Genomic DNA, 26,824 nt, shown 5'->3' with positions numbered 1-26,824 from the left:
AAACCTTCGGGTCATCTGTAAGTCCTGCAGTGCATGATGTTTCCAAAAAGCCTTCGGAAGCTTTTTGATGTTTTCAAAGCCTTAGGGTCATCTGTAAGTCTTGCAGTGCATGATGTTTCCAAAAAGCCTTCGGGAGCTTTTTGATGTTTTCAAAGCCTTAGGGTCATCAGTAAGTCCTGCAGTGCATGATGTTTCCAAAAAGCCTTCGGGAGCTTTTTGATGTTTTCAAAACCTTAGGGTCATCTGTAAGTCCTGCAGTGCATGATGTTTCCAAAAAGCCTTCGGAAGCTTTTTGATGTTTTCAAAACCTTAGGGTCATCCGTAAGTCCTGCAGTGCATGATGTTTTTAAGACCTCTGGAATGATGTTTTCAACATTTCAGTTTTACTCAAAAGAAGTCAAATGAAAAATTATTGTTTTTTCTTCTTTGCTCTATTCTTGTTAAAACAAGAATGAGCAAAAAGGGGCAGTTGTAAACACCAATTTTTCATTTTACTTAAATTATTATTAAAATTATTATTATTATTATTATTAAATATTATTATTATTATATATATATTATATTATTATTAAATAATTATTATTTACAAACAGACCCAATGAAAATTGGATCGGCCCAGATACAAACAAAACAGAACCGACCCAGACTAACCAGAAACCCTAAAACATTTAGGGTTTCAGCTAGGGTTTCTAACCCTAGCGCCGCAGCCGCCTCTCCAGCTTCCAGAGACCATTGCCGACGGTCAGCTGCCAGATGCTCGAACCCGCTACAGCCACGAAGCCGCCGCCTCGCCAGAAGCCTCCAGAAGCCAGCTGCCCCCCCCCACACGTCGCGGCTATGGGGTGAGTCACCACATAGCTCGATGACTCACCGAACTTCCCCCTCTGGACCGGTCCGAGCATGGCTCCGTGGTGGCTATAAAAGCCACCGGATCCTGCAAAACGAAAAAAAAGGAAGAACCAGAGAAAAACAAAAACAAGAGCAAAAAAAATATACCAAACATCCCAGTCAACAACAACGAAGCAACCAGAAAAAAAATCGAGAGAAAAGAGAGGAGAAACCCTTACCGAGGAAGCAGAACCACCGAAGAACACCAAACATCGCCGAAGTACCAAAAATACCGAAGGTATTTTCTTAGATCTAGGAAATTCCAGGGACTTTTGGGGAGAATAGATGTCGGATTCGGCCTTAGAACGGTGAGATTTATATCCTAGGGTATTTTAAAAAAATTTCGGCCACCGTTGACGGTGGTCGGTGGCGGTGTTCGACGTCGGAGTGCGGCTGCCGGTCGGAGACCGTGTTCCCTCCGGTGAGGGAAATTAAGAGAGAAGAAGAGAGTTTCTTCTTCTCTCGTTTTTGAGAGAAGAAGAAGAAGAGAAGAATGAGGCTGCTGGCCCTTCGGGCCAGCTATGAAGGGGTATATATATCCCTTCCCGAACGACGTCGTTTTGGGAAGGGGTATATGCGTAATTTACATGTATGGCTAAACCCTTTCCGTAGCCATCCGAGTTTTATAATTATTCATTTTAGTCACTGAAACTAACTTCTGAATGTTCTAATTCAGTCTTCGAATTTTATTTTATTATGTTTTAATCCTTACCAGTATTAAATAATATATTTAGGATAAATATCACATTTAGTCCCTAATAATTTTAATATTTCTATTTTAATCACCGATTAAATAAATAATGGTTAATTACACTACTAGTATTTATATTTTATGATAATTCTAACCATGTCTCTTAAATATTTATATTTTATAATTTGATCATTAAATTTTATATAATCTTAATTTTAACCATAAGTTTTATTATTTTTACATTTTTAAGTTCATATATTTATGAATATGATCCATTAGTTTTTAATATTATTACTTTTAATTTCTTTCATTTTAATTATTATTATTTTATTTTATTATTACGTTTAATATATGTTTAAATTATTATCTTCATGATTATTTTATTATTATTATTAAGTTATATAAATATATTTATATAATATTTATTTATTTATTCTATTTATTTATTAAATAAAAATCCTATTTATAAATTTAATTTTATAAATTACTTTTAAGAAAAATAAACATATTTTGATATGTATTTATTTTTTAATATCTAAGAAAAGAGTTGTCTTAAAATACCTAAAAGTCCTTTTCTGATATTCTTAAATAAATAAATGACCTATTTTTATAAATAATATATTAATATATTTTAATTATTTTTAGATAAATATTTTATTAACATTTATTTATTTATTAATATTAAGAAAAGAGCTGTCTTAAATCAACTAGAATCCATTTTCTAATATTTCTAAGTAAATAAATGTCTTATTTATAAAAATAAAGGTATATATTAATATATTTTCTTAAAAGTATTGTAATAAATTTAAATTAAATAGAATTATAAATTAAATATATCTTTGAATTTTTTCTAATAATAGAGACAATTTATAATTAAAAAGTACCAATTTTGGGCGTTGTAGGGGTGCTAATCCTTCCCTAAACGTAACCGACCACAAATCCCTTTTTATTATTAAAAAGAATGAATTTTTGGTTAAAACGTTGATCATATTATCTTTTAATCGATGTTTTCTTAAAAACTCTTTTAAAAGATGATTTTTTAGGTATTCGACCTACCTAACCCAAAAGGCCGATGGCGACTCCCAAAATATTTTTTTTTAAAAAAATCAAAATTATTAATTTATTCATATCATTTTTCCCGCCAAGAAAAAATTCGTGCCCGGGCGAAAACCGGTTATGACAGCAGCAAAAGCCACTAACATGGAGAAACTGATTCTTTCGAAGAATTAGAAACTGAAAAAAATAACAAACGCATTTTTTTCTTTGATGAAACATTAATATTAGATATGTTTTGGCTTATAGATTCTAGGCTTTAACAACTTAAAGGAAGTGTGCGTGTGTGCGTGTGTGTGTGTATATATAGCAGCAAAAACAACTACCATGGAGAGAAGGATTCTTAACAACTTTAGGAAGTTGAAAGCCTATATCTTAAGTATGAAAACAACTAATTAAAATCTTAATAATTTCATGATCCGTCATTGTTTCTCAGCATTCTTGGACTACTATAATTTACCGTACAAGGTGGTGGAAGTCAATCCCATTAGTAAGAAAGAGATCAAGTGGTCTGATTACAAGAAGGTGCCTATACTGATGGTTGATGGTCAACAGCTGGTGGATTCATCAGGTTCTTATTATCAAAACTCTTAATAGTCTAAGTTTTCATTGGATACTTATATTAGCCCTAAGGACCTATCTATTTGTTTAAGTTATTGACTTTATTTAAGCTTGTTAGTTGCTATGATTGACTGAACTTGCATGTGGAAAATGCAGCTATAATTAACCAATTGGGTGAAAAGATCCTTCCTGAGAAAACAAAGACTTCAGTTTCTGATGAAGACGAAGAAACAAAATGGCGTAGGTATGGACTGTCTTGTTTTCATTGTAATTAGATTTCCAATTTTGCTATATCACCACAAATATTATTTAGTACTTAAGAACTTAATCTTGATCTAGCATTTGTTAAATTCTTAAGGAGGATTCAGTTTATAAGGTTGAACCCATGCTACTTGTACTATAAAGCTATTTATTTCTTATTAGAATCATTTCATCTAGCTAAGGTATTGAGAAAACTATGTGGATGCACAGTGCTCTAAATTTTGGTGTTTATATATGTGTTTTTAATTGATCTTAGACTTTTAAAATAATCTGGATGAAGTTTAGCATGAAATACATTCAAAATAGTGTAAAAATGTTATGCTCTTAGAATACCAACCCGTCAACCATGATTAACAAGTAGTGTATAAAGGACTTTTTAGTGTTTTTCGTATAGCATTTTAGAGATAAGATCTAAACCGAACTTAGAATTTTATTGTGCAGCAAACAAGTTTTTACTGGAATTTTTTATAACATGTTTCAGGTCTAATATGTGAAATATGGGCCTTTTAACTGTTGGAATATTTGGTTGATTGCTCCTAGCATTCCTATTAATATTTTATTACCTGGCCTTGAATGATCAGAATTCGACATCAGTTATTTACCCTCTGACAGAACTGAATAATTTGTACAACTATTTATACTTATTGTCTTTTTAATTGAATCCCATGCATGCAAACATGACGTCTATATGCATAGAATTTGACATCAGTTATTTATCTGGTCTTGAATGATCAGAAATTAACATCAGTTATTTACCCTCTGACAAAACTAAATAATTTGTAGAACTCTTTACATTAATTGTCTTTTTAATTAAATCCCATGCATGCAAACATGAAATTTATATGCTTAGCAAAGATGTTAAGTATCAAGATATAAAATGAGCATATATATGCAAGTAGTCTTGTTAGTATATAGAGTTATGTGTGTACCAAACTATACACAGGCCATTTTTTCTTGTCTCTGAGTTGCTATGAAATATGAATTGATGATCACTTTGGTTAATACATATTGCTTCATTAGTGCAAGTCATAGTCTTCCTTTTGCTATAGCTGCTTTTAGAATAAGTACTTCCTCTTTGGAACACTAATAATGATGTCCTTATGTAGGTGGGTTGACAGCCACTTGGTGCATGTCTTATCCCCAAACATATACCGCAACACTTCTGAGGCTCTTGAGTCTTTCGACTACATCACTAGCAATGGTAAATTAATTCATAGTTTTATATTATATACATGTAGCTCCCTTCCCTTCTTTTACAAACCTTGCTGCTTTCACATTAGTTTTAGTCAACGATCAATCCATTTACCCCTAAACATGGGAATAATTACGTCAACCACTATGTTTTACATAGGTCCTTTAATAAGTAGCAAACAAGTAATTTATCTATTTACGGATCATAAGAATTATCAATTATGTAGCTTCTATACGTGTTTCATTAATTGAAATGTTTTTGAAATGCCTACGAATTCTTATGTACTTTCCTAAGCAAATTGCAACATTTTAAAGGCCAATTAGCTTTGGAGACAATTCTGCTTCAGTTTTTATGTAGGAAGTGATATTTTCGTCTGAATACATTAAATAAGCAACATTATCATTTCCAACAATGAACGTCAAATAGAGTTTTTCAGTCAATTTTCTGGGAATTGAAGATGTGAAACAGTAGAAAATGTGCATGGATAGAAGACGTTTGGAATTTAGATATGTCTAGGTTCATTTATTCTTCAAACGATGTCCTATGTTTTTTTAGTATGTGTTCAAGTGATAAGTGGTTTAATGGCTAGCAAGGTAGGGAAGCTGATGAAGAGAACAGCTTCTGAACCTGCTGGCTTGGTGGGGTTTCAAGGGAAAGGGTAATTGAGAGAGAAAAGAGAAAGAGAGGAACATAGGTATTTTCATTCATATTTATTCAACACAGTTTAGGACTCTCTATATTCAAGGTAATCTGCTAGCTAGATAACTTCTATCAACACCTTTTCCCACCAGGTAATACTAATTGCTGCCAATGACTTATTAACTGCCACTAGTTGCTATCACCTTAAGTGTTAAATTTGGATGTTATCCATAAATGCAGATGAAGTTGGGGTTTAGTAACTCGATACTTTAAATTTAACTCGGGGCTCTTAGTACAAAATAAATGCTTGAAAGAGTATGAGCTTCTGCTTGATGTACGCGGTTCAGCGGGATTTCACCCCCACCAAGAGCCCAATGCATTTTCTATAAGCATATTTATGTATGATTCCACTCTTAATTATTTGTTCTCTGAAATTCATTTTTAATAACCTATTAACAATAATTTGTGTTTAGAACTCTTCATGAGCACAAGAATTTTGCTTTGTACAGAATTGTTAATTACACGAATTGTGAATTACCTAACCTCAATTATTACTGTCAGCTACTCTTCCTATCACATTCCCAGTGATGCTACTCTGATAATGGGGTTCCATAGAATGCAACTTTTACTGGATGATCTATATAATCAAATTGCCATTGTATTTTTCCGTATGCAAGTCTGTGATTATGGCATTTTCTAATTTGTTTGAACTCTTGTTAATTTACTTTGATATAGTCCTCATTTTTAATTTAGAAAGATCTCTTTGAGGATTTCAGCTGCTTTTTCTTTTACCATAGATTGTTTTTTATGCTTGGATTTTTTCTTTTCTATTCAATCGGTACCGACATTGGGTTCTAGTTGCTAATCTTGATGTTCATGTTTTACTTTCCTCTTAACTGCTGGTAACTTCAGTTTCACTGAGAAGATAACAGTGAAATACGCTGGAGCTGCAGCCATGTATTTTGTGTCCAAGAATCTAAAGAAGAAATATAACATAACTGATGAGCGTGCTGCCTTGTATGAAGCAGCAGAAACATGGGTGGACGCTCTAAATGGTCGAAATTTTCTCGGTATGATTTATATCTGCAGTGAATACAGTTATCAGAGATCAGCTCATAATGCATATGAATATGCAAGTCACTGATTGATAATGATGACATGCATTTTACACATTACATCTTTATATATATAGACAATTTTGAGGTTGGCAAGTTTCCTTGGTGGGGTTGCAATTTAATTGAAATGGTACAATATAATTAACCTATCTTAAAGATTGTCATATTACTTCTCTTATCCTATTGTCTTTGAAGGGTAATTGTTAGTTTTTCTCCAATTCTCGTTGTGTAGGCGGATCCAGACCTAATCTAGCTGACCTTGCCGTCTTCGGTGTGCTAAGACCTATACGATACCTAAGATCCGGTAGAGATATGGTGAAACACACTCGAATTGGAGAGTGGTACTCTAGAATGGAGAAAGTAGTCGGAGAGTCATCAAGGATCAAGGCTTAAGCCATATGGTCTACGCAAGGTTGGTTCAATTGCCAACGCATGCATATCTTCAAAAGAAAACAAAAATAGTTTTGTAATAACAATTTTTGTTCATTAAACAAATTTTGCCATACCACAACTTTATGGACAATTCTGCTATTGAAATTGCAATTGGTTCTGTAGGTTGATTTTGTAAGAGATTTTTATATCATTTTATAATTTTTATTTTTATGAAAATTGAGTTTTTTTATATACATTTTTAAAAATTCTGATCTTCTCTAACTTTTGTAAAATTTATTTTTTTTTAATTATTGACATGATTATTATAAAAAGACAAATTAATAAAATTAAATAAATAATTATAATTAATTGGATAGTACAAATTTTCAATCGTTTTATCTTTTTTTAGAGATAAATAGATCAATAATTAATGATGCAATTTATGTTTTTAGCGTTTTTAAATAAAAAAAATGAAACATGAACTTAATTTTACAAAAATTATGAAGCCTAAGTTTTAAATTTTGAAATAATATAGGGACCTTTGACGTATATAAACATTTTTTCTTCTATAGTTAAATAGCCCTATATTTATTTTGGAACATGTTTTGGTTTTCATTTCACAAGCTCTGCAATTTTTTGTCTAAAGAAAAGAAATAAATAATAATTTTAAAAAAAATTTAAACGTATTCAAACCCAGTGTTCTCGAAACGTTTAGCTACTAATTGTTTTTAGAGATTGAGTTTGGAATATAGATTGTAAATGTTATATGAGGCAACCAGTGGATGGAATTTGTTCATTTCACTATGAAGGAGTACAAATTTATAAAATTTTACGATATACAATATTAAATCATTAATAAAAAAATATAAAAAATATAAAAATTATATAAAAATTTAAAATTTAATTACGATATCCTCGTATAAATGAAAATGAATGTTCAGACTTTGAAATATCTCTGAATCAATAGCAATCCACAAGTACAAAGTTAAAAACTTTGGTAACATGGTAAAAAATGGTAAACCAATAATGACGACCTATGATTTCTTTGTGCCAACAAAAACCCGTAAAACCCCATTGGAACCCCCTGCCAAAACTGTGCACTTGTCTTCCTGGACTTGCCTCCAACATACGCTATTGACGAACCCCTGGTCAAACCCGGCTCCAACCATTGGCTTGAACCCACGTACCCAGATGGGTTAGTCCCACCTCTTATCGTAAACAAACACTTTGTTATTTTCTGACCCACATCCAAACAAGCCACCATACCTCCAAACCGACAGCCCAACAAAGCTTCGACCATTCTTATGTCCTTTGTATGTTCTAATCAAACGAGAATCGCTTATGTTCCATAGCTTTAAACACCCATCGGTTCCGGCTGAAACCATTGTTCCGGTGTCGAGGAATCTAACGTATGTCACGGTTTTCGTATGCCCTTCGAACACATGTAATGGCGCATCCATTGTCCGAACATCGTAGGTGTACGCCTTCCTGTCGGCGCATCCGATGGCTATCAGTGAGTCACCGGAGGGGTTGAACTCGACGCAACAGACGGAGCTACGTGCCGCTGATGGCTGAACCTTAGCCACACATACACCGCTGCCACATCGTTCGTCCCACGTTTGCATGGTGCCATCATCCGAGCCGGATGCCCCGACGAATGTGTACCAATGCGAATAGTCCACACTCCAAACCCGTTTCCCACCGTGCTCGTCGCGTTCGAAGACCGGCAGCTTCCTCTCAAGATCATATTCAGTGACCACCCCGTCGTAGTCTCCCGATCCGAGAAGCCTCCCTCCGGACCCGGGTTTCCATCTAATGCTACTGAGCTTAGCCGGGGTACATATGTAATAGCGACATGCATTAACATGGTCTAGTAAGGCTATATCATTTCACTCACTGTGGCATACTTGGATGTCATCATGTGGCAACAAAGACTTCAAATCGTAAATCCTAATCTTTCTCGCGATCCCTCCGTTCGCTACAAAGGTATTAGAAGGGTCGAATTCGATGACGCCGAGAGCGTCGGAGACTGCGGCATTGGCACCGGAGGAGACGACGGTGGAGAGAGAAAAATCCCACTCGAAACGAGGTGCTTCGGGTTGATGATCCCTATCTTTCCCTAAGCTTTCATTTTCGAATTCTTTTCTTCCTTGGGTTGGGAATGCAGAGGAGTTGTTCATTGCCCATTCAAGTGAAAAGGAGATGGTGGCGTTGGAGGGTTTTGGACCTTGAGATTGAGATAAATGCATGGCTCCCACCGACACTACCAAAGCTCAATAAAGTTGGCTAGTGTGGCTAAATACACATCATTAAGCTTCCTCACTTTCTATACTCCATCTTGTGTTATATTACAGTAATGCCTATACCATATAGTTATGTGGTCACGAAAATATATAGATATATTCCACCATTAATTGATGTATAAAGAAAATCTAGGAGGAGATGAACTCATCTAGTATTTTTAGTGATTAAAAAAGAGTGTTATTCTCTTTTAAAATTTTAAATTATATATGTAGTTACGTGTTGTTATAAGAAAGATTATGAGTAAATACTATCTTAAAATATTATGTTCAAACAATTAAACTCTAAATAAACAATTACATCTTTTATATAATAAAAAACTTTTATATTATAAAAAAGAGCAGGAGAGAGGGTACTATTAAATGCAAATCATTAGTGGAGTGGCTTAAAGGGTAAGGGAGAACGGTGGTTGGTTTAGAACCTCAAGTTTGGATGCGGGAGAATGGGCTGCCTGCTTGCTTCTTTGGTACGTGGATTCAGCTTGTCCTTTTGATTTTCCTTTATTCCCTCACCTTCGCTTGCCTTAACTGTGCAAGTTTTAAATATCTCATGCCCTTTTCTTTCTTTAATTTTACGTAGGGATAGCACGGGATCTGAATCCGGTTTTGACCTGATTCGATTTAATCAAGTTAGATTTAAAAAAAATCGAGTTTGAAACATACCAGGTCGATATTTTTTAAAGATTATGTTCGGGTCAAGTTGGGTTTGGGTTCAAGGTGATAATTATCCAATCCGACTCAACCCAAAAAAAATGATTTTACCTTATATATTTAAAAATAATTATAATAATATCCCTATATATTATTTTAATTAAATCTTTATTTTTATTGAATATAAATAATATTTTGTTAACAAATATATTATTTCAGGTCAGGTTGGGATTTTATGTCAAAAAGTCTGATAGAGTTCGGATCAAGTGGAGGGTGTATGTTTTTTTTAGATTGGATTGAATCGAATAGATGATATATAATTTTTGGGTCGGATCGAATCGAATTGACCAAAAATCTAACTCACACCCATCCCTAATTTTACCACATGTATATCAATCATCCATGTATATTGAAAATACTTAACCAATTTATAATAGACATCATGAAAAATTGTGATCAAATAATCACTTTAATTTTTATTTTCTTTGAATTATTTGAAGTCTTAGGTGGCGTTTAATTCGTTGGAATCTCTTAGTATTAGGGGGAATTGAAATCCCTTAAAATTAGAGGGAATTAGAATCCAATTCCACCACTTTCCTATGTTTGGTTCAAGTTTTCAAAGGGGAATTTGAATCTAATTCTATCAAGGGAGGGAAAATAAATTTCATCCATAACATGATGAAATTGAAATCCTTTGGAGAAGGGAATGTAAAATTTGACCATACTACCCTCATCAATCTTTTGGTATTCGGGTCGGATTTTTCTAAAAAAAATTTGGGATTGGTCGGATTTTTTTTAAAAAAATTTGGGTTCGGGTCGGGTTTTTTAAAATTTAATATTTGGGTCGGGTTTTTGTAAGTGTGATATTCAGGTCGGGTTTTTTTCAAAAAAATTCGGGAATCGGGTCAGATTTTTTAAAAAATTTCGGGTTCGGGTGGGTCGGATTTTTTAAGTTTGATATTCGGGTCGGGTTTAGGGTGAAAAATACCCGACCCGAAAAAATATATATAATTTTACCTTATATATTTAGGAATAATTACAATAATACCCTATATATATAATTTTTTCAATAAGTCACTGTTTTTATTAAATAAAAATATTTTTTATTATTTCTGGTCGGGTCGGGTCGGGTTTCTAATTCATATATTCGGGTTGAGTCGGGTCGGGTGAAACTTTATTTTGGTCGGGTCGGGTATCAGGTGGAGATTTCTTTGTTCTCGGGTCGGGTGGACCAAAAACCCGACTCAACCCAACCCAACCCGACCCATGATCATCCCTAATTAATCAAGACGAAATCTTAAAAATCGAGAGAACAAAAAAAAAAGTATCCTGAGAACTCGGTCGTTCATGAATTGTCGATAAATCAGAGGAATCCATCGACAGAATCCTTGACCTTAACCACATAGAAACAGAACTTACTAACCTTAACAAAAGCCTAACCTTGACGATAACTTTAGGAATAATTTAATAAAATAAAGGCTTAATTGATAAATAAGTATCATATTGACTTTAGGTGCCTAACATTTTAAAGTTATCATTTAAAGTGTCTGGTTGTTAACGATTATTAATTTTTATTATTATTCAACCAGTGCTTGACACATAACATGCTCTTTTAATTTCTTTTAATTTTATTTTAAAAAATTAAAATCATTATATTTCTATAAAAAAATCTTTAAATCCTTAAATTATCCAAACTATCTAAACCCAAATGCCTAAATCCATATCTCATCATCGAATCAGTCATCACAAGTCAATCTTTGTGTCATCAGATTCCCACTGGTTAGTCGCCCGTTGTCGTCACACATTGTTGTTTGAAATAGTACATCATCGCACGTTGTCCCTAAATTTCACATTAGAAAAATTGCTTTTTTATCGAATTATCATCTGTTCATCATTGTCAGCGAGTCTACACCGATTTCCGAACTAAAATCAAGCTGCCCAAATCACCAATCATCGCTCACCGCCTGAACACAAATCTTTAAGGAGATTTAGAGATATGGGGAGGAGTTTGAGGAAATTAGAAAATTTAGGGTATTTTTTTAAAAATTTTGGAATTTAATTTTTTTATTTAAAAAAATTAATTTCACGTATCAAACAATCATTGGTCGATAGCTTTTTGTAATGACAGCTAATGAGATGATTTAAAATGGTAACTTCATAAAATTTTAGTCACCTCAAATGATAACAAAAAAACATCAAACACCTATTTTGAAAAAGAAAAAAATTAAATACCCATAATAAAAAAATAATTTTAACACTTATTTTTTTAATTAAACCTAAAATAAATATAATTTTGGGGTAAATTGTGACTTTTAAGCCTATTTATAATTACTAACAATACTCAATCTAGCAATAGTGGAACAAGCTCAGCATAAGTTACAGTACAAGAGTAGCAGTTGATTGTTATTCTATTTTCCCGCCAGCGTTATGAAGCTCCCCTTCCTATTTCGCTGAACCAAAATCATTCCATTTTCCTTTTAAGCAACCATGTCGACAACCATCATTTCAGTTGTCGAATAATTACTTATCCGTCGTCACCCACTCAAAAGTTCATAAACGCTATAGAGGCAGTTCATAGTTAGCAAGAGCAATGTTATAACCACGACTCTAATACTACCGAATGTGAATTTAATATCTGATTGAGATGCTTTAACTCGAATAACGAATACCACATTAGTCACTAAAGTGACTCGCATACGAATCATATACTTAATCAAAACACGAGTAAATTAAAATCTTGGTGACCATATAAACAACGTACCACAATAACAACCATGGTTGGTTTCTTAACACACAAGTAACTAATTAAACATGCTTAACTAATTTCTTCATATTCAAGTAATTTATCATGTTGCTTTAAAAACCAAGTAGATTTAAGTTTAAAAACTCAATTTCAAAGTCATTTAATCATGCTTAATCGTACCAAAGTTAATTCCACCTCAAAATTTTGAAACTTCATAAGAGGATATAAGGACAAGAAGAATGTTACAAGAAGGTAAAGTCTAATTAGATGAGGTAGAAAAGTACAATTGCATTACCATACGGTTCTATTTTCTTTCACGTTAAAGGTGCTAGTGACGTATCCAGTAGCCCTGAAAATTTCAAATTCACATATATTTTAGATATTTTTTTGTATTTTCTATTGATAATATGTTTTCGCCTTCCCTTAAACTATAATAAATTTGCTCCCCTAACATAAAATCATGCATCCATCCCTTAAGGTACCAATAACGTTTTGAAACTGACCTGTCAATCAAGGAAAACTACCACTGCTAACCCATCTTCAATCCATCCTTGATTTCTTCCTTGCACAAAAGGACAAGATATTAGAAAATAAGAAAATAGAAGAAATATTGTATGTAAAGCATTGCAGAAAATCAATATTTTGCTTCTATTTGTTTCAGATTTATATGAACTATGACCCTTATCCGTAGTAGTGTCGAACAAAGTAGCAGTTTATCATATAATCATCAACCTAGTGATAGAGAATTTCCTGTCCAAACGTGAAAATTTCAACTTGCTATGAGCAGTCCTATTCGACCATGACTATGATTGTGATAAAGATTATACTTGGAGACAAAGATTAACTTGAAGAGAAAAGATGATATCCCATGATATATCAATTGCTGCAAATTTAATCACCATAGCTGACTATAAATAGAGGACTTCTGAATGGGAATTTGATGTACTTTAAGGGCATTTGTTACGTTTATGTGAAATTTTTTGTTAGTTCTTTAACTATTCATTTTTGAGTGTTTTTTTCCTACTATAATTAGTGAGAAAAAGAGATTTACCAACGGGATTTGTTCAAGTGGTAAGTAGCTTGATAACGCTTAAGCAGGTCTCGAGTTCGAGTCCTTAGATTTGGATGAAATTGCATAGATGTGACATGTTTGATGATCAGCCATTGTAATTTGTAGGTCTCACTGAATTGAGTATAATTGAAGACCCCCAATTAGACTCTTCTTAGGAGAGGGTGAGAATTGGTTTAATTACACTCTGCTAGTCAAACATGTCAAAAGAATTAATGTTCAAAGATAGACTGAGTTGGTGAAAGGATGTGAAATTTATTCTTCTTCTTTTTTGAATAGTATGGGGGTAATTACAAGGTAATATTTGATCAAATGTTTTCTTAGTCTATTGACAATGCCCACACACGTGACAGACACGCTACTCGAACCTGAGACCTCTAGAGAGAACAAAACTCACCTTTACAAGGACGTGGAATTCCTTGAATTACATACAATAATAGATTCTTTTGTGTCATGTTTTAGCAAGTTGGCATGACTCCATTTTTCTTAAAACATCCTTGTACGACAAAGGTATAGAAATATGAGCGTACAAGGACCAAGAAGAAAATTAAGCATGCCAGCAATGAATATATGCCTATGAGCAATATAGGTTATATGCATTGTTAAAGAACCAGATCAAACTCGTTCAATGGGAACTAAAGGCTCATTTGGTCCAATGTGATACACATAGAACAAAGAATTAGCTACTCCGGTCAGTCAAACAGCATAGACAGGTCAATAGCAGTAGGTTCTTCCACATATGTACCCCATGAGCTTCGAATTTCCATTTTAACTCCAATCAAATAATGCAGTACAGAATAGCAAACTAGCAAAACATGTTTGATAATTTTGTGTAACTGTCTAATAATAACAATTTGCAAAAATATTAGATTTAATCTCACCAGTTTGGCCCTTCTTGCGGCAAACTCCGACTGTAGAAAGGAAATTCAAAGAGAAAAGTGGCCTTGAACCATATCGGCAAGTTCCCATATACTATTTGTGGCAGTGGAATGAGAGGACTGAAATCAGAGAGAAATGCTAGATTCAGTAACTTCATTCTCCAATTCATAGTTCAAGAAATGAAATAGAAGAAAGTTGGCTAACCTAGTTGTTTTCTTGTAACTCCTATATGCAGGAGCATTACCAAACTTCTTGTCCGCGGACTCCTGTAAGATGTAATATAATATCAGTAAAGTATATTGCAGAATTGTGGCAAGATCTTATAATACAAAAACTGAAGGATAGGAAGAATGAACCTCGAGCATTGGTAGGCCACTAACAAAAAGAAGTAGCAATGTCAGAAATATTGGCCCAAGAATTACGAGCCATTCAGCACCTTCGAGTATGGGAACGGAGGCGATGAAAATTCCCCACCAAAGGAAAATCTGGCCAATATTTGTTAAGAACAAAAGGAAAATCACATGTCATTTGAGTGATATAACCATTACTACCCACAATTACAAGTGCATTAGAGAATTTAATAAATAAATTGAAAGTGGAGTCCAGTCTTAACTATGATAAAGGTAAAATAAGGAAGAGATTATGTTAGTATGGAATGATGTTGCAAATCAAATAAAGTTTCATCATTTTTTACGGAAGGTGCACCAGGTTTTGTAAACCAGAAAAACATAGATGAACCTACTACCTTTTATATCTCAAAAACACGTTATTGAACAATGAAGCAGGAGGTAATATGAGGTAGCGTGATAGAGTATGGAAGCTAAAAAGATAAAAGTGAATTATGCACTTAATCACACCAGCTAACATTTGGGGTATAAAATAAGCCAAGCGTTAATTGTAGATAGAATCATCTAGGGAACAAAGCAATCAGATACATAATTGGTGATATTGGAAAGTCGTGATGCTCACCTCACCGAAATAGTTTGGATGGCGAGAGTATTTCCATAGTCCAATATTGCACCACTTTCCTCTGTTTTCTGGAGAATTCTTGAAAAAAAGCTTTTGCTGATCAGCTGTAGCTTCAATAGAGAGACCCACTGACCACATAATCCACCCTATGATGTCTTCAGCCTGAACGGATGGATCTCTATCGCTCGCATTGGCAACGGTTACAGGTAAACTCACAGTCCACACCCAGACAGCCTGCAATGCATGGAAATATTGGGGTGCATTAAGGTTTATTAAATGTCCAATCGACAAATTGAAAAGAAATAGATGTACTCAGATAGATAAGGAAACCTGAAATATCCAGAAAATTGCTAATTTCCCCAAATTACTGCGCATCTCATCAAAACGTCGATCCTCCCCCCATTGCAAAATCCTTTAAGCCATAATGACAAAGAAAAAACATAACTGTGAATAACTTAACATATGAAGAATTGTTACAGAAAGAACTGTTTCAACAGTATGAGCACATTCCACAAGAGTTGGGATAAGATTGACGACATGACATTTGTTAGTTCAAAGTAGCATGCCAACAAAGTGCCTAGTGTCTGCCAATTTTTTCTGGTAATGGGACACTTCCAATGCTTGAGGTATTATGTTTATACTATCACAGGCTCAAGTAACTTTTATTTTTCCTTTTTTTATAAATAAAAAGTTACGCGATAAATGTTGCGGAAGACGGCTATCGGATAGAGCAAAATCGCAACTGATAATTTGAGAAAATAAAAATGAAGATAAAAGAGACAAAATTTACGTGGAAAACCCCTAAATAAAATAGGGTAAAAACCACGGGCAATGGTAGAAGAATTTCACTATGAGAAAATAAGAATTACAACCTCTCGATCTACCAAGGAGAAAACAATGATAATTCTCTCTCGATAAAAAGGAGAAAACAACTCTCAAGAAACTCTCTAAATTCTCTCTAGTATTGGAAGAAAGCTAGAATGCTTTGGAATGGTTTTAAAGCTAAATAAGCTAGGGTATTTATAGTTGAAACTTAAGGACTAATCTTATAAATACCCTAAAGTTTAGTGACTAAAGTTTATAATTTACCCATTTAATTTTCAAACATTATTGCACCTAATTTTGACATTGCAATATTAGGTGTCTAACTTGAACCAATTTTCTGCCGCCCAAGCTTTGACATTTCAACAATCTCCCACTTGAAGATTTGATTGGAACAATCATATCTTCACACCATTCTTTCTACCTTGTACTATCATGTTGCTTACGTTTCTGACAGGCCACAAGAGGATCAACACCAGGTAAATTTATCAACGTTGATCGCCTTCGTCATGAAATCTGCTATTTTGTCTTTGGTATGGATCTTCTGCATATCTACTGTCCCTTCTTCCACCTTTTCACGAATGAAATGATACTGAACTCGTATGTGTTTTGTCCTTGAATGAAATGTTGGATTCCTTGCTAGATGCAAGGCGCTTTGACTGTCACAAAATAGAGAGACATACTCTTGATTGTGCCCAAGCTCCTCCAATAGCATCTTCAACCAAATTGCTTCTTTACTAGCTTGTGTAGCTACTACATATTCTGCTTCTGTTGTTGACGTAGCCACAACTGACTGCAATTTTGAAACCCAACTTACAGCTCCACCAACAACTTTGAACACATATCCTGTAGTAGATTTGCTTTTATCCAAATCCCCTGCATAGTTAGAATCTACATACCCATTGATTAGTAAGTTTGATCCTCCGTAACATAATGCAACATTTGAGGTCCCTTTGATGTATCTCAGGATCCTGTTTACTGTATTCCAATGCTCTTTGCCTGGATTCGCCATGTACCGACTAACTACTCCCACTGCTTGTGTAATGTCTGGTCTTGTGCATATCATAGCGAACATCAAACTTCCCACTGCTGATGCATACGGTACTCGAGACATCTCCATCATCTCTTCTTCACTACTAGGACTCATACTGGAGGATAATTTGAAGTTAATAGGAAGAGGGGTAGAAATTGGCTTACAATCTTGCATGCTAAATCGTGACAAGATTTTCTTCAAGTAATTCTTTTGTGAAAGCCAAATCTTCCTATTACTTCTGTCTCGGTGAATTTGCATCCCTAGAATCTTGTTTGCTGATCCCAAGTCCTTCATTTCAAATTCCCTAGCCAGTTGTGCCTTCAATTCTTCAATATGATCTTTGTTGGGTCCTGCAACCAACATGTCATTCACATACAACAGCAATATAACAAAATCGTTATCACCAGACCTCTTGAAATAAGCACAAGGGTCTGCATTAAGTCTGTTGTATCCAAGGCACATAATGAAGGAATCAAATTTCTTATACCAACACCTCGGCGTCTGCTTTATACCGTACAGAGATTTGTTCAACCTGCAAACTAAGTTCTTCTTTTCGTCTTCTTCAAAACCTTCAGGTTGGAGCATATAAATCTCTTCTTCAAGATTTCCATGAAGAAAAGCTGTTTTAACATCTAGCTGTTCCAAATGTAAATTCAATGTAGCACACATTACCAAGACTACTCGAACTGTTGTTAGTCGAACCACAGGAGAAAAAATTTCATTGAAATCAATACCTTCTTTCTGAGCATATCCTTTGACCACCAGTCTTGCACGATACCTCTCCACTTGATCGTCACCATTTCGCTTGATTTTGAAAACCCATTTGTTACCAATTGGCTTCCTTCCTTGTGGTAGTGGCACAAGGTCCCATGTATTATTTTTATGAAGGGCTTCGATTTCTTCTTGCATCGCCATCATCCACAGTGAAGTATCTGAGCTGTTTATTGCCTCCTGGTATGTTGATGGCTCACTGTCCCCTGTTAAAAGGCAGTATGCAATATTACCTTCTATAACAAAATCTGAGTGCCAATTGGGACGTCTTCTCACACGATCTGATTGACGAGTTGTTGGAGCTTCAGAACTCTCTGGTTCTTGTTCATCATGTGCTGGTTCTGCTTCAGAAGAATCTTCTTCTTCAAACTCTTTTTCCACATTTATCTGTGTAGTCTCTGACTTTTCAGTGTTATCGTCTTCTTTTCTTTGTAGTTTATCCTCTACAAAAATAACATCCCTGCTGATGATCACTTTGCGGGCAGTGAGATCCCACAAGCGATACCCCTTGACTCCATCAGCATACCCCAAGAATTTGCATTTTCTGAATTTTGGATCCAGCTTTGAGATTTCTTGGGAGTTGTACATCACGTACACAATACTTCCAAATATATGGAGGTTTGAATAATCAGATGGTTTACCAGTCCACATCTCCATTGGTATCTTCAGCTCTATTGCAGTTGATGGAGCTCGATTCACCAAATAACAGGCGGTATTGACTGCTTCTACCCAGAATGATTTTTCTAGGCCTGCATCCCTCAACATTGCTCTTGTTCTTTCTAACAAGGTTATGTTCATCCGCTCTGCCACTCCATTTTGTTGAGGAGTGTTCGCCACTGTGAACTGTCTTTTGATGCATTCTTTCTTGCAAAAGTCATCAAATTCTTCGCTTGTGTATTCTCCTCCATTATCTGTTCTGAAACACTTGATCTTATTTCCAGAATCAAGTTCCACCCGCGCTTTGAAGATTTTGAAAGTTGAAAACATATCTGACTTCTTAATAGGATACACCCAACATCTCCTAGAGTAGTTATCAATAAATGTGACAAAGTATTTTGATCTACCTAGGGATGTAACTGGTGCTTGCCATACGTCAGAATGAACTAATTCTAGAACATTTTTGCCTCTAGAATTTGACGTGTTGAATTTCAACCGATACTGCTTACTTGTTATGCAATGCTCACACAAAGTAAGTGATACCTTTGTTAAGCCTGGAAGTAGCTTTTGCTCCACAAGGACTTTCATTCCTTGTTCTGACATGTGTCCAAGTTTCTTATGCCATAGCATTGCAAAATCTGAACTACATGAGGCAACAGAGGCTTCTGCTTCTAACAATGTCTCTCCCTTCAGCATGTACAAGTTTGCAGCTATCTTTTCACCTTTCAGCACCACAAGCGCTCCACAGAACACTTTCATGATTCCTTTCCGTGTTTCAATCTTGCTAGCATTATTATCCAACAATCCGTAGGATAATAAATTTTTCTTCAGACCTTTCACATGTCGCACATCTCGAACAACTTTAATTGTTCCATCATACATCTTCAATTTGATGGTTCTCACACCAACGATCTCTAAGGCATGATCATTGCAACTATACACAGATCCTCCTGAGACAGGTTCATAATGATGGAACCATTCTCTTCTTGAGGTCATGTGATATGTAGCTCCCGAATCAATGAGCCATATATTTGTAAATCTTTTTCTGCCTTCCATGGTGGTTGACGCTTCACAGCATAGAGCATCTCCATCATCTGAAGTGTTTGCGGTATTGCCTTGTGGATTAGAGTTTTTATTTAGACTCCAACAATCCTTCTTCAAGTGACCCTTCTTTCCACAGTGGTAGCACTTTAAATTCTTCTTGCTCCTCAACTTCGATCTACCATGTTTATGACTGCTGCTTTGGCCACGTTCTGTTGATCTCTCTCTTATCGTTGTCAACGCTTCTGCTTGTTGCAGATTTACTTGTCTGTCTTCCTTGTTCTTGCGCCGATTTTCTTCTTGTAGAACAGCAGCTGCAACGTCATCGAAGACTAGACTGGTGACATTACTGTTTGTCAAGTTGATGATGAGTTAATCGTACGAATCTGGTAGACTTTGAAGTAGAAGTTCAGCACGTTCTTGTTCTCCTATTTTACAGCTTAAGGATGTAAGCTGAGAAAATAAGGTGTTCAGTGTATTTAAGTGCTCTGTCACTGAAGTAGATTCTGGCATACGGAGAGTGTATAATTTCCTCTTAAGGAAAATTTTATTATGCAGCGATGTGTAGCTGTCTTCTTCTCCTCGATGCTTGACAATACTTCATCTGCTAATGCTAGATGAAAGTTTGCCATAGCATTCCCGTCCATCTCGTTCCATTTGATGTTATCTGCGAAATCCACCGGCCTTTCATTGATAGCCGCTAGACACCCGTCTTTCCTTAGGATGACCTTCATCTTCAATTTCCACAATGAGAAATTTCTCCCATTGAATTTTTCAATATCAAATTTCGTTGCCATAGCTTCTTCTACGGATAGCTCCCACTATTTCACTATCGTGAATAGTTCTCTGGAACCTTCAAAGAATGTGTAATAACTTCTTATTTTCTTATGTTGGAGGATCCACCTTTTGGTGGCAACCACAAAGACAATAAACAGATATTACACACTCTAATCTAGCTCTGATACCAATTGTTGCGGAAGACGGCTATCGGATAGAGCAAAATCGCAACTGATAATTTGAGAAAATAAAAATGAAGATAAAAGAGACAAAATTTACGTGGAAAACCCCTAAATAAAATAGGGTAAAAGCCACGGGCAACGGTAGAAGAATTTCACTATGAGAAAATAGGAATTACAACCTCTCTCGATCTACCAAGGAGAAAACAATAATAATTCTCTCTCGATAAAAAGGAGAAAACAACTCTCAAGAAACTCTCTAAATTCTCTCTAGTATTGGAAGAAAGCTAGAATGCTTTGGGATGGTTTTGAAGCTAAATGAGCTAGGGTATTTATAGTTGAAACTTAAGAACTAATCTTATAAATACCCTAAAGTTTAGTGACTAAAGTTTATAATTTACCCATTTAATTTTCAAACATTATTGCACCTAATTTTGACATTGCAATATTAGGAGCCTAACTTGAACCAATTTTCTGTCGCCCAAGCTTTGACATTTCAACAATAAAATGTACTACATAAATAGATGCCTCTAACTATACAAAAAAGATACAAATATCTAACATTTTCCATTAACACAAAGGTTGAGTATGGTACACCCTAAAGATAAAAACACCAGTTATCTGGCTAACCTTTCAATATACATGAGTCCAAGGCTAAGCAAGGTACTCAAAGGTTAATGATATTTGAGTGATATACAATTACTAGGTTTATGCATGCTTGTAGTTTTATTGTTTGATCGCATTAAGGTTCATCACGCTACTGTTAACACAGTTAGACATTATATATAGGGATTTCTGTCAGCCAAAGGTAGTAGCTGCTAAGCTAATGTTGTGTGAGCACACTGGAGAATAAAACCAGTATAACAATTTCTATGCTTATAAACTACACCAAGGAAACCTAATAACTTCTTTTGTGATTTAGTATGAAATAGGAAAAGTGATGAGAGTCATTATACAAATTGATAGATGATATAATTACAATGTCTCAAAAGTCAAACATATCTAGAGTAAAGAGAGATGGAATTATGTCAAAAAAATGCCCCTAATGTTTGACAAAATAGTCACTTTGGCCCCTACATTTTTTTTTGGAGAAATATGGCCCCAAACATTTCATTTTAAGGCGAAAGACCCCTAACGTTTGACTAAATAATCACTTTGTCTCTATTCTTTTTTTTTTTGGAGCATATTTTGGCATTTTAATCAAATGTTAGGGGCATTTTCCAAAAAAAAAGGGCCAAAGTGACTATTTAATCAAATATTAGGGGCATTTTTGGCATTATGCATTATACCAAGAGAGTTTATAAAAGATTGGCCCAAAATCAGATAGCATAGATAAAAACATAATTTCAAACAACTTTTTTTTGGGTAAAAAGCTGACTATAAAATATTGAAGATATTCTAGATAGGCTATGGGGCATTGACATGCATGTAAGTAGTCAACAAGCAACAAACCAAAGATAAACTGTTGATGCTACAAACCTAAAGATGAAAAAGTTAGATGAGATGACTAAGTCAAGTACATCATATAACAATAACTGGATTTGCAATGAGAAGTTAATATAAATGATGGCTTTCATCTTCACAAGAAACCCTGAATAGAGTTTAAGAGTATACAAAATCATGAGTTAACACTAGTGGCTTGGGAAAAATGTTTTATTCAGATGATCTGGAAAAAGGATAAGTCAAACTTCATAGATAATAACCGAGGTTAAGTGCATAGAGGCAGGTCTACCGCTAATCAGAAAGCATTTCATATCTGTAAAATATTAGGAAGAGAATATTTTCTTGTGTTTTATTGATCAACATTATAGGTATATATACAAGTATAAATGTCCTATAATATGTAGAGTAACAACCTACATTAACTACGTAATATCATACATTAAATAAGAAATATATCAACTTTAATATTTAGCCTGTAAATCTGTAACAGTATCGAATTGTAATCTTTGTGGATGAAATCATCAAATATACATAAAGAAAAGTAACTATAAATTTCCATACTATCATACCTCATCAATAGAAATAGTCCCAAGCGTAGACCCCATATTACTACAAGAAAAGTCAAGATTACCTGAAAAGAAGAATTACAAAATCACTCGGTGAAATGTCTATTTAACATTATTCCATGCTGAAATACATACAGAGGGGGTCAAATCGTTAAGATCCTCAACTATAAGTAGATAGGAAATATAAGTCACGTTTTCTTTTGCCAACAAGATGTTGGTTGAGAAGTTAGCAGCGGCCAGATGGATGAGGACATGAATTTTTTTTAATAGTCTGAGATGATTATAAAGTAGTATTTGTTCAGAATTTTTCTTAGCCTATTGACAAGAGACACACACCCTGCAAACGCAATTGCTAGAACCTTGATCCTCTAGGGAGAACAACACTTCCTTTAACGCTCTTGGAGCAAGAGGTATTAGTCTCAAGCCCAATGTGGCTTGAGGACACCTTATGATAACACAAAAAAAAAATGTTTTATATTTCACTTCTACAAAAGAGGATATGAGAAGAAAAATGTTAAGAAATCTCTTTAGCACTCAATATGAAAAACTTAAAACTATTTTGTATGATAAGAATTATGTTTATGGCTACTTCCTCCGATTAATATGCTAACATTAAGTGCAAAGTGTGACTATATGAAAATTAAGTTAAAGGTGTTAAATTGCAAAAACCACATAACCCTTAAGAGACCTCTAAAAGGACTCAAAACCTTCAGCGAAAGCATCATAACTACCATCATAGAAAGCATATTATAGAAGACTAGTTTAAAAATCCGACAAACTATGCATATTTCTTTTTGATAGAAATATGATAAACACACACAAAAAAAAAATTTGGAAATTGACAACACGGATGGTGAGGACATAGAGTATATATATTTACTTTACGTTTCACACACCTCAGACAAGTAAAGATATGGTCTATATCCCCCGAGTTTACTATATTGGTATATACCCCCAAAAAACCCTATCTATCTATATCCGGAAAGTTTAAACTTCTTTTGATATTCTGAAAATTATTAAAGTTGGTAAGAAATTTGAAGAGATTTATTCAATGGTGCAAATGAATGAGAATAAATTTGTGGAGGAACAAGACTGTAATGTGAAGAAATAATGGTGTGTGGTAGTGGTCGTTTTATCTAATAAAATGACCTTTGACTTTATGAGAAGGATGATTGATGGATGTATGGGCATCGAACAAATGCCAATCACTCTTAAGAAAGCTACTTTCTGCCAACTTTACCCTGACTCCGAGCTTGAGGACCGGCTCTTTTCACGGGAGGGGACTATTGTTGGTAGTGACGAAAGTATGATTTTATGTTAGGGATAAATTTATAATAATTTAGGTGGATGAGAATAGATTATTAATCGAAAATATAAAAAAATACCTATATTATATAAAAATTTGAAATTTTCAAGGGACAATTGTCCCGCCAACCCACTCGTACATCCCTGATTGTTGTGGATGCTTTTGACAGTGCTTTTGAAAAGTGCTATTAGAAAGTGTTCTTGAAATGTTAGTTATGTTTAACACTGCTGTTAAAAAATATTTCTAAAAAGATAAAATGTTAATTTTAGACGCGATATTGTAAAATAAAAATAAACTAAATGATGTTTAAATTCGTTAATATTATTATATTAAAATAAATCAACTTAAATTATAATAAAAATATAAAAAATTATTACAAATCATTAGTAATATTTTGATATATAAAATATGAATTTGGCATATTTTGACATATTTCAGGTTGGGAGGAACCCTCCTAAACTTGAGTCAGATTGGGTGTGTGGAGAGTTTAAGGTTCGGTTTGGGTGAGCCAAAACCTCGACCCGACCCATGGTCATCCCTAATTAAAATTATATATGAACTTAAATATTACAAATTCATAATTTATTTGAAATAAATTATAATTAAAATAATTATATATTCAACATAATATGAAAGTACATTATTTTAAATTCAATAAAAATCTTTAAGTAATTATATATATCTATAAATCTTTAAAATTCTTATGTAGAACAACCAATCTGAGCATTAATAAACAGAAAAAAATACTATAATATGTATGGACATTAGTTTAACAGCCAATTAGTGTTAAATAAATGAGGATAAAAAAAATGTAATTTCACTTCAAAAGTTCTTTTCTACGTTAAAAGGTTAAATTTTTTTACTTTTTGGTTGGGTGGAAAAGCATTTGTCCACCATAATTTTTAGGCCAAAAGTTAAGAGTGTTTGGAATTGCTTGTGCGATTGAAAAGTGCTTATCTCACATGATAAGAATTGCCAAACGTACTGAAACTCTTAGGAGTTGTTGTTAAGTAGACTTTTAGTCATTAACAACACAATAACTTCTCGAATTCGAATTTTCTAAGGGTGTGTTTGGTAATATTATCTAAAAGCACTTTTAGTTAAAAAGTTCATTTTGACCGTAAAATTAATACCAAACGGGTAAAAATTGAAAAAAAAATGTTGCGAAAACGGTGGTTTCAAACCAATCGCAAAATATGGAATTTCTAACCTTTTCATTTCTAATTTTGCGTTTCGAAGCAAGTTTATATTTTTACACTTACTAATGCATAGACTCCACTCATTTTTCCTTGGAAAAGAACTTTAAAATTCAAAATTCATTTATTAATTATGTATTTACATTTTATTTCAATAATTTAATACTAACATTCTTAAAGAATAATTTATTGCTTAATAATTTATTTTAATTACGTAAAAGTAAATAAAATTTATGATTTATATATTAAAATATTAATAGTGAGTTATTATAAAATATATTTTTATTCGTATTTTTATATTTTCATTATAGTTTAAATTGATATATTTCATATATAAGAATAGTTTCTTTTAAATTTATTAATAATATATATCTTTTTTTACTTTTGAATGGTTAAAAGGATAAATATATCATTTAAATTATTTTATTTTAAATTTTAAATGAGTGATCGTGGTTAAATAGAAGTAATTAAAATATTATTTTAAAATTCAAATGTTAAAAATTATTGATAATATATTTTTCTTAATAAAATATTTCATATATAAAAATATTATTAATGAGTTAACTTAAAACATTTTTTATATTTTTTATAGTTTAAGTTGATATATTTTATATATCATAGTATTAATAAATGTAAATATAATTTAAATGTTATATCAACATAATGTCTAAAATAGACATTTGTTTTATCTTTACAAAACCAATTTTTAACAACAATTCCAAATAGTTAAATTTTAAACTGCACTTTAAATGTTCTTTTCTACCTCATTCTTAAAAGTCATTTTTCAAAAGTAACGTCAAACTGTCCGTAAATAGAATAACAATTCTCTTTTACCGCTAAGACCACCTATTGAATCCAATTTTAGGATGTCATAAAAGTACTTCTTTGTCTATTTGCTTTCCATATTTGAAAACAAAAGAGTGATTTCGAATTACCTGTCGAAAATGCCATGATCCTTTAATCACCAGAGTCAACACAGCAATTATAACAAAATTTGTGCTTCCTGAGTGGGAAAAAAAAAACGATATAAGCACCTAATTTGTAAAAGAGAATCGTATATAAGTAATTCCTATTTATTGTTAGAAACCAATGAATCAATAAAACTACTTCTGGCATTTGAAGAATTTTTTAATAGTATGTGGTGGAGTGATTAATTACAGCGTACCATCTGTTCCAAATTTTCTTAGTTGTCAAGTAAGCACACACCTAGACACAGCTACTCGAATCCGATATTAAGAGAGAACAATATTCCCTTTTACGGAAGAATTGGACTTTCCGAAACCTGGGTTCAAAAGGGAGTTCAAAGAACAAGTAAAGAAGCTAAATTTGAGGATTAAGTACCTGCAAAGTCGGTGACTTTATCAAACTTGAGAAGAGCAGTGACTACAAAGAAAAATAACTGATATCCCACCTGCACCAAACACCAAAAATAAATCAAAGAATCAATTATAGAGAGAATTCTTTTAAAAAAAAAGGAGAGAGAGAGAGAGGGGTAAATTAAAGCATACAGTAACAATGGCAGTTAGAGCTAAGAAATGGGAATCTATGACGGTTCCCATTTTGATATCCTGTTGGCTTACAGAGGGGTTTCTGGATTTCTTTTGTTTGTGATTAAACCAAAGGGTGTGGCCAGTGGCCGTTTGGTGTGCG

The 26,824-nt window shown here is 33.6% G+C and overlaps 2 protein-coding genes and 1 pseudogene across 4 annotated transcripts in view; 1 reads left to right on the top strand and 2 right to left on the bottom strand.

The window, feature by feature from the left end:
* The window catches only part of LOC120163106 (prostaglandin E synthase 2-like), a 31,070-nt gene extending 24,137 nt beyond the window's left edge, over positions 1-6,933 (top strand). The window contains exons 2-6 of the mRNA XM_039173116.1: positions 3,069-3,203; positions 3,350-3,437; positions 4,561-4,655; positions 6,188-6,355; positions 6,633-6,933. Coding sequence (XP_039029047.1) covers positions 3,069-3,203; positions 3,350-3,437; positions 4,561-4,655; positions 6,188-6,355; positions 6,633-6,793 — 647 coding nt within the window. The 3' untranslated portion in view covers positions 6,794-6,933. The remainder of the gene's footprint in view (positions 1-3,068; positions 3,204-3,349; positions 3,438-4,560; positions 4,656-6,187; positions 6,356-6,632) is intronic.
* LOC120163107 lies at positions 416-26,796 on the bottom strand. 3 transcript variants are annotated; one of them, XM_039173117.1, is made up of 12 exons: positions 26,683-26,796; positions 26,516-26,585; positions 26,110-26,177; positions 22,676-22,737; positions 15,714-15,795; positions 15,384-15,617; positions 14,771-14,899; positions 14,619-14,680; positions 14,417-14,533; positions 13,893-13,896; positions 13,241-13,243; positions 12,981-13,028 (listed from the first exon to the last, which is right to left on the bottom strand). In XM_039173117.1, the coding sequence occupies exons 1-12, from the start codon at positions 26,731-26,733 to the stop codon at positions 12,996-12,998; spliced, it is 915 nt and encodes a 304-aa protein (XP_039029048.1). In that variant the 5' UTR covers positions 26,734-26,796; the 3' UTR covers positions 12,981-12,995. The 3 variants fall into 3 exon arrangements, with proteins under 3 accessions (XP_039029050.1, XP_039029049.1, XP_039029048.1); XM_039173119.1 differs by lacking the exons at positions 12,981-13,028; positions 13,241-13,243; positions 13,893-13,896 and adding exons at positions 416-431; positions 4,613-4,616; XM_039173118.1 differs by lacking the exons at positions 13,241-13,243; positions 13,893-13,896 and adding an exon at positions 13,388-13,391 and having other exon boundaries at positions 12,947-13,034.
* LOC120163104 lies at positions 7,807-9,074 on the bottom strand (annotated as a pseudogene).
* Positions 26,797-26,824: the final 28 nt, after the last annotated feature.

The sequence above is a fragment of the Hibiscus syriacus genome, unplaced genomic scaffold (genome assembly GCF_006381635.1).
Source record: "Hibiscus syriacus cultivar Baekdansim isolate YM2019G1 unplaced genomic scaffold, ASM638163v2 tig00111427_pilon, whole genome shotgun sequence".
Classification (NCBI taxonomy): domain Eukaryota; kingdom Viridiplantae; phylum Streptophyta; class Magnoliopsida; order Malvales; family Malvaceae; genus Hibiscus; species Hibiscus syriacus.
Note: the sequence above shows the minus strand (reverse complement) of the source record. Positions and strands in the feature narration are given on the sequence as shown.